Genomic DNA, 13,178 nt, shown 5'->3' on the forward strand with positions numbered 1-13,178 from the left:
GAAAACAGCTAAAAAACTGGGGCACTGAGAAGACAAAACAAGAGAAGGGGAGCAGGGAAGAGAGTCAGACTCGGAAAAGAGGCAAAGCAGTGGAGATCAGGCAGAGGTTGTAGTTGCACTGGTCAAGGTAAGGAAACAAACAATAGCACCAGTTTCTCAAGAGAAAAACCAGTTTATTGGTTTTCAGGATAAACTATCCCAAGTCAATAGAAGTATTTTTTTAGGCATGTTTTCTGAAATCCAAGAAAATTTAAAACAAGCTATTTCAAAATAATAATAAGTATAAACATGATTGCTACCATAGCAGGAAGCATTCAGATCTTTTCTGAAGCAGAAGTTTCCCAAGTTATTTCTGAAGAATATCTGGAGTAGGAAATGGCTGGTCAAAGTACTGGGAGTGAGTGAGAGGAGGCAGCCTGGGTAAAGTCACAGAGTCAGAGATCATCTGATAAGCCCTGCTTGTCAGCAGTACATGCCTGCATGTCATTTGTGTTCGTTTAAGAATTTCTCAAGTCAGAATTATTGAAGAAAGTAAAGGAAAAATTATTACATTACAGCTGCTTGTATTTCTTTAATTTTACCCCCTACTATAATAAACAAATGATATCATTTTGCTGGTGCCTTATTTTCAGCTTCCTGCTGCTAAGCTTATTGGCATTTCCTCATGCCACAAAAATGTAAAACTAATTTACTGAGAGATTATAGAGTTAGTTTATGTTGGTTTAGGCACAGATTCAGATTGTATCTGACACAGAAGATCCATTTCTACTTCCTTTTGATCTGTAGATAAAAGTGAGAAACTTTCCTTAGCCACACTAGTAAATTAAGGAGCCTTGCAGATAAAGCAAGCAAATAAGAGTGTTACCCTTTAAAAGGTTGTATCATACTTCAGAACAGGAGCTCCCAGTCTAACCTTGTGACTGCTGAGCACCAGTAGGATTCCTGGGCTGTGCTTCCACATCCTGTGCTGCCAGCTATGAGGATGTGGTGTCTTCCTGACAGTGGCCGTAATCAACTGGTAGGCAATAAAACTTGGTACTCAGAAACAGATGTGAATGGTGATCAGATGTTTGTTTTGTTTTGTTTCCCTTTCCCTGCAGCACTTGCTACATGTGACCAGATTTTTCCTTTTTGTGTCTATCAGCAACCTGTCTGTAACCAAGCACCAACAGCTTTTCCCTGCTTGTATGCAGAGTATGAACTGTCATTCAGAGAAAGACATTTTATCATGCTGGTGTTTTTGGCCTACTGGAGGTGATTTCTTCCTTCTCTGTCATTGGCTTTGGCAGCTCTGAGCACGTACAAAGAGCTGCTGCAAGCAGGATGTACACACCTTCAAGGTACAAAGCAATTATTTGTTGCTTTATGCACATGGTTGACAGGTGGGACTAACAAGTTCCCAGGCTTAAGAAGAGCTGGCAGTGAGAGGGGGATGACCATGGACCTCCACTGTTCCCTGGGACAGGCTCACCCTCAGAGTTTCTGAGTTGCCATCCTTGAGTCCATTTTTCCTTAGGGCTTTTCAAGGAAGTGGCCTTCCCCATCTGTCCTGGTTTGAGCCAGGATGAAGCCAATTTTTCTTTTTACTGATTTTTTTTTTCCTTCACTAAGCTTTCTTTTAACTAGCAACAGTGTGTTCTGCTAGGCTGATAAGACAGTGGAATGTTTTTCTAACTACTGAGGCTTCAAGGTCGCACCTGCACTCTGTCAGCTCAGACACTATGGGGAGATCTGTGACCCCCCCCCGTAGGAGGCTGAGTTAGATGGACAGCAAAATTGGCCAAAGATATTCCATTCCATATATCTACGTAAGCTCAAAGGAAGGTCAGAGATCACAGAAGACAACTTCCTTCCTTCTTCTTCTCCCCTTCTCTTCGTCCATGGCCGGCGTCCAGGGAGGACTCTGTTCATCCATCACTGTCGACCCTTAGACTCGAGATCTCCTGACCCCCATAACTCTTTGCTTTCTCCAGCAGCAGCTCCGGGATTCCTCGGGACTCTTCCCAGTTCAGGGAAGTGCTGTGGGAGTTGCTGGGGTGGGGGGAGGCGAGAGGCTTTTGCCCATACCTGAATATATCTGTATATAATTGTATATATTTTCTTGTATCATTCATTAGTGTTTTAATAAAAGCTGTGTAGTTTAGTTTTCAATCCAACCAAGTCTCTCTCTTTTTCTCTCTCTCCTTCCCTACCTGGGGTGGGGGGGGGAGGGGATGGAGAGCATTGTTGTCGGACCTGAGTCAAACGGTGACACCATCTCAACAATTTTGCCTCTGCCTGCTACTTATGTCTCTTATTTTATCCAGCCGACACAGTGTTTCACAGCTCTCCCTCACAACTTGGTGGTTTTCTCGGAATCCTGAGGGAGGATTATTAGTCTTTTGTGAAACAGCCTGAGATCATGGAGAGCTGACCCAAAAGGGCAACAGTCGAGGCTTCCATGAAGTCTCCATTTCTATGGCTGTGTCTTGAGGAGGTAGGTCTGGGAAGTCTGGCACACACTCCTCACTCCTGTACTGGCACAGATCTAAGAGGCCATAGCTTGGATTAAGTATGACTGCACAGAAACCATTTTAGAGTATCATTAGTGAAGGCCAAAATTAATTCCCACAATTGTCTAATATTAAGGCAGCCCTATTTATCATGGTACTGGGCATTTTCTGTTCGCATTAACAAGAGTTGTTTTTAAGTATCTTCCAGGAAACTGCACTACCAGCATTCCTGATGGAGCAGAAAACAAAGTTTTCATGGCTAAGCACTGCAACTTAGGGACAAAAAGTGAAGGAAAAGCCATCAGAGGATGTTACCAATCTGTTAAGTATCGGTGAGTATGAAAGAAGAGTCTATGTCAAATATTTCAGACTCTAGTTTTATGTTAAAAAGCTGATAGTTGGAAGACTGGACAGCAGATTGCCTGGAATCACCATGTTCCATTTTCTGTCATGCCTCATGGCTGTTCTGTGCCTGTGCTCTTTGGCCAGAAACAATGAGCACATCTGTTACTTGTGGTCATCCTTCTATACTGAAAACATGTAAAGATGTCTTACTTTTAAGACTTATCATGAGTCACGTCACTTAATCTTACACCCTCGTTACTCTAAATACTGCCTCTTCTTAAAGAAACTTCTTCCATTCATACAAGTTGCACATTTCTTACCAATTGCCAGTGAAGTGCAGTTCCTGCCAAGCTTCAGAATGAGAGGAATGTTTGTAAATTGCACTTGTGAATTACATCATGTTGCTATGTACTCGAACCACTTAGGAAACACTCCCTTTCTTTCATGACATCTTTGATCCACTTTCTGGGAAAATAAATAGTTTAAAATCTTTTTCGGTCACAGAGCAAGACTAAAATTTTTAATTCAAGTTAATTAAAAAGCATGGCAATTTCTCTGGTATTTCCATGGAAATTTACAGCTGTAAAAATGGCAAATCTGATTACAGGATGTACAACACAGACACAATCAATAGAGGAAAAGATACAGTGCTAAAGAGAAATTCTTCTTCAGAAACCCCAAAAATGTAAAAATTTGGAACTGGGTTGTTGAGCACTCCCATTTTTGCAGGTGTCTAGGTCTTACCTTCTTATAAGGTTTTTAAGATGGTGTCAAACCTGCTCTTCTCCTACACTGTGCTGATTTTCCTTCTCCTAGTCCCTGCCTTTGCCTTCTGCAACTTGGCTGGTGTGGCCAGAGCACTTGCCAATGAAGACTGAAGCAAAAAAGCAATTGAGTACCTCAGCCTTCTCTACGTCCTGCATTGTGTTACCAGGTCTCCTGTTTGCTTCTGGAGAGGGCCCACATTTTCCCTAGTCTTTGTTTTGTCACTGTAGCTTTTCTTGTTACCTTTGATGTCCCTGGCTGGGTTTACTTCTATCTGGGCTTTAGCTTTCCTAATCTGATCCCTGGCTGCTCTGATAACTTCTTTCTACTCTCAGGCTTCCTGTCCTTGCTTCCAGGCTCTGTGGACTTTCTTTTTTGCATCCCAGCATGTCCAGGAGCTCCTTGTTCATCCATGCAGGCCTCCTGGCATTTGTCTGCCTTCTTCTTTGTTGGGATGCATTGCTCCTGGGCTTGGAGGAGGTGATGCTTGAATATTGACCAGCTTTCTTGGGCTCTTTTCTTCTCTAGGACTTTACTCTTTAACATTTGTAACAGCTATGAAGAAAAGCTGCATCTGTATCATCCTTCAAATTGCTAGACTAATCTAGAGAAACTCTTCTATTCTTGTTCTTCTGTAAAATATGCTCACCTATCCTTTGATGTCATTAGTGTGACCTACTCTAATAAAACCTTCTGGTTTTAAAAGTCCTAACACGTGTTAGATGAGAGACCTGCAAAGGGCTATTAAATATGGAGGCCTAATCTAGTTCTGTGTGCTCTCTCTTCTTTTATTATTTTAAATGAGAAAGGTAAATATTAACGTCACAGAAGCACATCACATAGGCTCAACTACTGCAAACTTAAAATGAACAATACTATAATCAAACCAAAATGACAGTTGAGATTAGATCATGTGTTACCAATTATACTGGCTTAGTTCTCCAGTTTATGAAGTCATAAAGTTAGCACAGTGTGTAATCAAAGTGTGTTCCCAACAAAGAGAAGAATTGCTATTTGTTAATTTTGCATCAGGTGTTTCAAAGAGGGTTTGTTTTCTTTTGGTAAAGGCCTATCTGTGACAGGACTTTCGCAAGCTGGGGATTGCCAGTGCCAGGGTTCACTGAACAAAGGACATGCCTGGAAGAGAGGAGGGAGCCTATTTAGCCAGTTTTAAGGAACTACAGGGATCTTAGCAAGGCCTTTGCAGTTTTCTGCTTCAACACTTTCTCCTGAAAACTTCATTACAGTTGCAGAGCTATTATTTATCTTCCTTGGTTATTACTTGTTTTTATTCATATGAGCATAAAGCATGCCAAGAGTTTTGCAACATGGTTAATTTCTGGACCAGCCTTAGGGCTAATAACAGTGGGTTAATAGGCATTTTCAGATGGCAATTGTTTCATTCCCATTTAAACAACAGGGTTATGAGCTGGGGTTTAATTTTCAGCTAATTATAGCCCTTCTCTATGAACCAATACTGTGTGATTTTCTGCAGGGGCTGACTGTTAAGTTAGCTGTGCACTTTGGACACAACCTGTGTGACCCAGCCCTTTTCAAGTGGGAAATCTTTAAACTTAGGTCCTGTTCAGACCTTCAACTCTGTGCTGAAGAAGAAAATCTCAGAAAGGATCTGTCTTTTATGTTAGGTACTAAGAATCATACAACTGGAGACATTCTTTTTTAAAACATACACATTTTTAATTTGAGAATCTGCAATAACTTATGTGCCAAATGTATTTCCAAAAGAATTCTGCATCCACTGTGGTTTTCCAATTTTTTGTGTAATCTGAACAAATGTTTACTAAAAAGAAAGGGTTTCCAAAATTTTAAGTGAGAAAATGTGTTTTTATACAACTTAATTTTATTAACTATGAAATATAGAAATTGGAAAAAAGCTGTTTTTCCAATCACAGCCTGAAAAACTAATTTGATTGAGCTGACTGATGCAATTTTTAATTATAATATGCTTTTATCCTTTCCTGACTGCATTGCTTCCCAGAAATATTGTAAGTGGTGCTTCTGCACACAGTTTAACTCCCAAGTAAACATATCCATCTGTTCAATGTTTTCCTTCCTGCATAACTTTTACCTCAGTGGTAAAAACAGCTGACTGAGGGCATTGGGCAAGAAATACGTCTGTTCCTACAGATTGTCTTGTTATAATGAAGTTGGAAATCAGGTGATGTTAGTTCTATCAGACGATACCTATGCTGACAAATGCCAGCTAGAGTTCAAGGGTGTGGATGACTGGAGGCTTCAGCGCCTGCTACCTTAAGTACTTAAGTGCCAAGGAACATTTTTCTTTACTTCTGGATAGCTCCATCTTGGGGAATGTTTCAGTTAAAAATGGCTTTTCTCAAAATTGTATATTCTCAAAGTAGAAACAGTTTGTTGTGATTATTTTTGTGTCGTGGAAATGGTTATGGTTCCACTGATGGCACATATTCTTCTTGTTCTCAAGAGAATTTGGCTATTTTAATGACAGAGATATACGTAAAGCATTCATATGAAGTTCTGGATAATGGAAGGATCTTTCTAAACCCTGTTAGAGACTGGAGGTGGGTTCCCTGTCATGCTAGTGACAAATTTCAGAAGTAAGATGCTAGAAAAATGCAGCTCATCAAAGCTACTCACTGACTCTGTAATTTGTACATAAAAATCTCAAGCTCCCAGTTTTACTCCTGAGAATTCTCAGATAGCAATAATCAGTTTTGCAGGCCCCACAGCCTGTACAGGGAGGAAATCCCACTGCATATTAAACAATTTAAACACCACAGTTGTGGTTTGCGTGTTACACTGTTAAACCAAAATGCTGAATAGAGAACCTGGCCTGCCTGTTGCTGTAACAGCAAGTATTGGTTGTGCCTGTATCTCTCCTCATCAAGTGAAAACAGACTAACCACAGAGAAGGTGTGTTATGTGGGCACTTGTACCCTACTTACATGAGCTTAGCTGTCTTGATCGTCATCCAAGAGTGCTGTCTCACCAGGGAGCTTGCTTGCTTGGAGGGTTGTGTGTCTCCACACTGACTCCAGCTTCTCTATGGGAGAGTACAAGACATTTTTCTTCACTTCAGAGGATCAGGAGATACCTTTCAAGTTTGTGATTTCTTGTTTTTAAAGTGAGCACTAGCTGCCTTATCTGTACTAACTGCTTTTAATTTAATGGGGAATATGCTTTTGAAACAAATGAGTGTTCAATTTAAAGCCAGTGTAGATCTTATTCTGTGCATTTTAGAGGCAAGAAAAAAAACCCAACAACAAACCTGAAATGACAAGGACTGTCTGGTTCTCAGAGCTGTGGGAGAAATGTTTAATGATGGGACAAAAGACTTAAGCATCTAACCAGGACAAAATTTGGTACTATATAAAGGTGAATGAGTTGAATATGGGCAGCATGAACTGGCAGGGTACAAGCTGTGCTGAAAACAACTGTTCAGAGGCTTCAGCTGGAGAAGAAACCATTTAGTTTAGTATTTAAAATGACTTTAAAATGAGATATTTAAATAGAAAAAAGTTTGAACATCAGAGCTTTTCAATCCAGCAGTAGAATTTAGAGGGATCCCTGTGTCCATGCAGTTAACCGATTCATGTGACTAGGATCTGGTGTTATGTCAAAGGTAACAGGGCTCTTGATGTAAGCCTGTAGTTCAAGATAGCCACTTTGAATGCATAAACCAAGAGATTTGTCATTCAAATAGTCTGACTTGCACAGACTCCTGCATGTGAGTGCTTAATGCATGTTCATGTTTAATATTTAACAGAGTGCTTCTTTGTTATAGTAACAACTGGAGAAAAGTACATATGGTTCACTGCAGTCAAAAATAAAGACGTAGCAGCACGGTAAGCAGAGGCTCTTAATTTCTTTCTCATATGCCAAGTACAACCTTTCACCTAAAAAACACAATTGCCTATAAAAGGTAACTGCTATGCTATTATTTTTATGAGGTATTATTCAATAGCTTTTATTTCCTTCTGATAAGGGATAGATAAGGGATAGGCTCTATGATTCTATGATTACAATATGTACAACTTAAAATACAATTCATATCCATAAGCTCCAGCCTTTCCAAGTCACTTATGCTGACTGTTCAGAGGGTTGATGTTTCATGACAAAGGCAAGCTTAAGAAATGAGGCTAGATCTATAAATAGCTTTATTATTCCATGCTGGTGTTGAGGCCTGTGGAATATGCTGAAAGTGAAAGGTTTGTGTTTCCCAATATTTTGTACAAGTAGTTACACATTAAGTACTCTAGGCTAGGTTGTCTTTACTGCTTCCTAAGCAGGATGCAAGAGGCTATGAGGGCAATTCCCATTTTAAATAAGAGGTCAGAAAGACTAGAATAGAGACAGTACTGCCAAAAAAATCAACTTGCATTGGATGTTGCCAAAGAACTTAATTATTTTTGGGTTTATTTCTCCATTAGTTATCCAGTCAAAGACAGCAACTGACATGGTCTACTTATGATAAATCTATCTTGCAAATTATTCCACTCTGGGAACACAGGCTTAATTTCTTTGGATATCTACACTGCATCTTCAGTCAGGGAGATGCTGGGAATATTCCTTAACACGTTGACTTTCATATATTGTACCTCTATTGATTCTAACAGGGTCAATATAGTTTTAAACGTACAGAAGAGAGAAAAGAATCACACTTGGTGTTTGGTATGTTATTTAATGACATGCATTGCTATGAGAGATAAATATTGCTAAGAGGAAATATCTGAAGACAATAGCTATTTGGAATAATACTTGCTGTTTAGATTTCTTTTGGAAGCAGTTAGTATAGCTTTATGCAGAGATTTTATTTTATTTTTTTTTTTTTTTTCAGAGTTTATTCTGTGACTTAAGTCGTGGCTTTGCCAGGTGACCTCCTGGCTGACTGTGTGGTTGGCATAATGCATTAGGAAACAAGGTAACTTATATCAATGTTTTCAGCCTCCTCAAAGGTTTTGAAAATTGTAGGACATCTTCTAAGTAGATACTCTAAAAACAATGTGACCGCAAGCACTTTGTATTTCCTGTTCCTTAGATATTTTTTTTTAATAAAAGCCACTCCAGCAGTATCTGGAGTAAGGATGACTTTTGTGAGAAGAGAGAAACTCCTACTTTTAATTTTCTTTTTTATTCATAAATGGCACTTCAGGAATTATTCCTTATTATTTAAAGACTGACCGCAACAGCTGGGAATTCATTAACTATTTCTAACCTTTCTTTTTTCAGTATCAGGCAGTACTTTTCCAGAAAAGCCACTCAGAAAATTTATCTCAAAAAATTCTATAAATTATGTCTTACAGGGTTTTGCTGAAGGACTGTTCTAATGTTCAAGTGAATGTGCAAATAACTGAGATTTTTGCAGGTGAAATGCCTTGGGTTTGGATTGATAGATATTGTGCTTTCGTAACGAATAAGTTCAAGTCCTTATCAAGTGAATGAAATTACACTTATAATTTAAAAGCAAATGTATTTGTTCTAGACTGGACTATTATTGTTTCCTTCCTCACTCAAAGGCAGAATATTCATTAAAACAAATGCAATCTTATTTCAACCAATTTCCTTTCATAGCTAGTGACTTTCTCATCTTCACGGCACAGTACTGAAGAAACAAGCTATGATTCTCAGAAATACCATAAAATTAAGCCCTCATGAAAAATTAGATTAGTTTCTTCTTGTGATGGAACTTAGCTGTTTTTTGAATATTTCCTGGCTCAGGATAAAATATAGCAATATAGTTTATATTTCAAATCTCAGTTGGTATGACATGCATGTGATCAAGAGAGATCAGATAGACTAAGCCTCTTCACTTAGAAATTTCATGCAGCTAATTAAATCTCTTTGATGCAGATAAGGTGTAGTAGATAATGGAAATTATTCATCAAACCCCTTGAAAACCACCTGACATAGATTGTTCATGGAGCTACTACCCTCATAGGTGCATGCAGCATTATGCTATGTGGTATCTGCACTGTGCTGTCCCTGTTTTCTGTAATCACATGAAACCTGTGAAAAGCTTTGGGTGTAGGCTTTTACTAAAGAACAGTCAGTGGTAATGCCATTTTCACCTGGCTTTCTCTGATAACTTCACAGTAGCCAGTAAGGGTAAGTTAATCCAAAGTTTGTCTTGGATGACAATGGGAAAGGGGGCACATATATTTATTTAGACCCGTGACATTTTTTATAGGGGAGAAATAGAATCGTGTTACAATTTAGACAATATATCTGGCTTAAAATTACCCTGTGAAACAAAACGGAGGCTTCTCCAGATGATTAGTTATTTTTATGCATAAAGATCAACTTTATCCCTTTGTAAAATGGCTGTGCCTTGGTGTTAGTATCTGAGGTTAACACCAGCTTCACTGACACACTTCCATTTGCCTGTCACTTAGCTCTTTCTCATTCATGCTTGGCAAGTATTTTACATTTTATTGTTCCATCACAGAGAGGACACACACTGAAACAGTATTACAGCTTTTTGCAGATGTGAGCTCTTCAAGGCTCTTCACTGGGAACTGAGACTCTCCAGCTGTCACAGGGGGAAAAGCTAAAGCAGATGGCCCACATGTTGGCATCTTAGTCCTTCAGATATCTTAGTATCTCCTAATCTGTTGGTTTTACTTTTTGCTAATGTAATTGAGATAAGTCTTGCAAAAACTTCTAAGAATTATTTTCATTATTGCTTAGCAATTAATAGCAGTTATTTTAACTATTCTGCTATTCTAGATCTTGTGATGTCATCTGAGTGTTCATTTTAGTATTTGACAGAACTGTTGAGACTTTTGTTTTCTCTTATTTTCTGCAAATGCATTCAGCATTAATGGAATCTCCTTTGCACTACTTAGAAACAAGTTTTAAAAGAGTGAAAAACTGAGTTACTATAAAAATCTTAAATACTAAATAAAAATAAAAAAAATCCAATACTATGATTTCTGTAGAATATCAAACTTATCTTTAGAAAAGACAGTATGGTAAAATCATCAGGACTAATCTTCTCCATCTGTTTAGTTCAACAATATGTGCCTTAAATATGCTGTTACTTCTGACACTGGAATGATAAAAAATTGCAAGGCAAATAAAATACACCTCAGAATTGGAGTGGATAAGGAACAGGTTGCTCAGAACCAGTTTTGGAGATTTTTCAAAACTTGTCCAAACAACAAGGCTCTTGGCGATCTGATCTGACTCGCTGGCAAGTCCTCTCATTTCTGTAGGCTTTGTGATGAGGGTTGATGCCACATTATCTGGCTGATTTCCCAACTGCTAATAGGCATACACTCTGTTTAGTGAGGTACGATGGATAAAATTTGCCATCTGTTCATTTTCCAACGGTCAGATGGTAGGAGCTGGAGATTTTGTAACATTAATTCAGCAAAATAGGAAAAGAAAGGTCTGTTATTGAGCTATCAATCCTTGTACCCACCTCAGATTAGCATTAGAATTGCTGTGACTATTACTTATGCATGCAACATTGTGAAACAGGCAACACTAAACAAGTATTTGTTGTTGCAATGTCTATTTCTATTCATAAAACTTAATCTTTAACTGGTACTTTCAGTGCAGATTTCCATGGTTTGTTTTAGACTTAATTTTTTATAAAGGTTTCCCTTAGAGGTTTGAGCAAATCTTGCCACATAGATAGCAAAATCACAAAGTTAAGTGTCAGTGTTGTGTTTGTTTTCTTTTTAGTAAATTATTATTCAGTGATTGAATGATCAAATCCTCATATTTATTGAAGTGGTACAATAATACACAAGGAGCCTCTATACATCAAGCAGAACATGTTGTTTCTTGATTACTTTCTGCTGAGTGAGACCACTGATTCCATTCATATTGATCAAACCAGTCATGTCTATTCAATGTTGGCATTTAGAAAAAATTACTGAATGCATGGGTTGTTCCTTGAGGTGAATGAACATTATCTGTGTATTCAATGAATGGTAAGCAAATAACAACATTTCTCTTTGTCCTCTATCTGTTCTTCTAGATACAGAACTCATACCTCATGTAACCATGTGTGAGGCCTTATTTGGGAGGTTGTTTCTACTCCTTTTTTTGACTGTCATTTTGGAATGTTTACCTTTTTCCCTGAGAACACACAGGGAATGGTACCTACTAACAGCCAGAGCTGTGATAATGTCATTTTTAAGTGGCATCTTATCTGCAAGGGGGGCTCAGGAAGAATAACAAAGGATTTTTTTGGTTATAGAGGTGCAAAAATATGTACCTTTATATTCAAATAATATTTTAGTACTTAAAGTAATCACATTCATGGTTAATAGAATATCTACTTAAAATGCCAACTACCAGATTCACAGTTTTTCCATTCTTATCTCCATTCAATTTTTCTTTTATTTAAAAATATCCACATAGGTTTTACTGGAGCAGGATATATAACACAGATGTGGCTTGCTGGGGTTCTTTACCAGATAAAATCAGATAACTTTTGGAGCAATTGATCCACTAGATATTTGGTCCCTGAAATCACCACTGGATTTCCAAAGCTATGGTTCTCATAAGGAACAAAACCAGTAGTAAATACTCCACACAAAACCGATTTAACCACACTCAGTCATAGAGCAGTTTTGCAAATGGGCTAGAATGCATCATGTTCAGATGATTTTGAGCAATACTGCCACGATTCATAAACTACCTACAGTGGTTGTGCAAGAGCTGCCACAGTACAGGGCAAAAAAAATAAAAAGGCTGCCAGGGTACATCCACACATAGTAGCCATTACTAGTGTTTGTGTGTGGATAAGCAGAAGCAGAGATTTTCCAGGGATTAATCTCTCTACCATTTCTGTGCTTCTCAAGTCTTCACTTATATGACTTTCCCTGTCAAACCTTCATCCAGACCATCCTGTTTAACATCCACAGCCAAATTATCCATTGAATCTTTTGTGTTACCTTATAGGATAGGCAGCTGTGTATATGTATAGTAATGGTGTACAGGTGTGGCATTTATCTCTTACAATCTGAAAAAAAGGTGCTAAATAAAAAATCTCGTGCTGCCTGCATGCTCTGGACTAGACCCTATGGTTCATCACATATTTACCAAACTGAAAATGCATTTGACTCACCACTGTGGGGATGAGGGTGATCCCACATATGTGTCCGTTATTCAGATAAACCCACATGAGATCCAAGCAGAGCCCTTGGGATTTACCTCAGCCACAGCCAGAGGGAGCCTGCACGCCTGGAACAACAGGCAGCAACAGAATGGGAGCCCTAACGATTGCTGGTGGATCTTTCCATTCTCAGTTTACTCGCATCTTTTCCGCACGCTATTTGTGGTTTTGGAACATGTTCTTCCACTAAGCTCCACAATATACTTACATGCTGCTTAAAGCAGTTATTTCTCTCACCTTGTTAACATCATGTTCATAGGGTCTCGATGCATTTGCATGCGTTTCTGAGGTTGGATCCTACTGCCGATGTTAATGTTCTTTCTTGGGAACACATTTTTAAACCGAACGTGTGACTTGGAGCCTGCATTCGGCGCTCATCCTAAGAGAAGCGGTGGGGAGGGGAGATGCGGGGGCGGCCGGGCTGGGCCCCGGGGCCCCCGCTTTTGGCG

General features: G+C 38.8%; 1 protein-coding gene across 1 annotated transcript in view; it reads left to right on the forward strand.

Annotated features, from left to right (window-relative positions):
• The first annotated feature begins 10,895 nt into the window (after positions 1-10,895).
• Positions 10,896-13,178, forward strand: part of VPS13C (vacuolar protein sorting 13 homolog C (S. cerevisiae)) — an 87,329-nt gene continuing 85,046 nt past the window's right edge. Inside the window, exon 1 of the mRNA XM_009994514.1 lies at positions 10,896-10,938. Within this exon, the coding sequence (XP_009992816.1) occupies positions 10,896-10,938 (43 nt within the window). The remainder of the gene's footprint in view (positions 10,939-13,178) is intronic.

The sequence above is a fragment of the Chaetura pelagica genome, unplaced genomic scaffold (genome assembly GCF_000747805.2).
Source record: "Chaetura pelagica isolate M959 unplaced genomic scaffold, ChaPel_1.0 scaffold222, whole genome shotgun sequence".
Classification (NCBI taxonomy): domain Eukaryota; kingdom Metazoa; phylum Chordata; class Aves; order Apodiformes; family Apodidae; genus Chaetura; species Chaetura pelagica.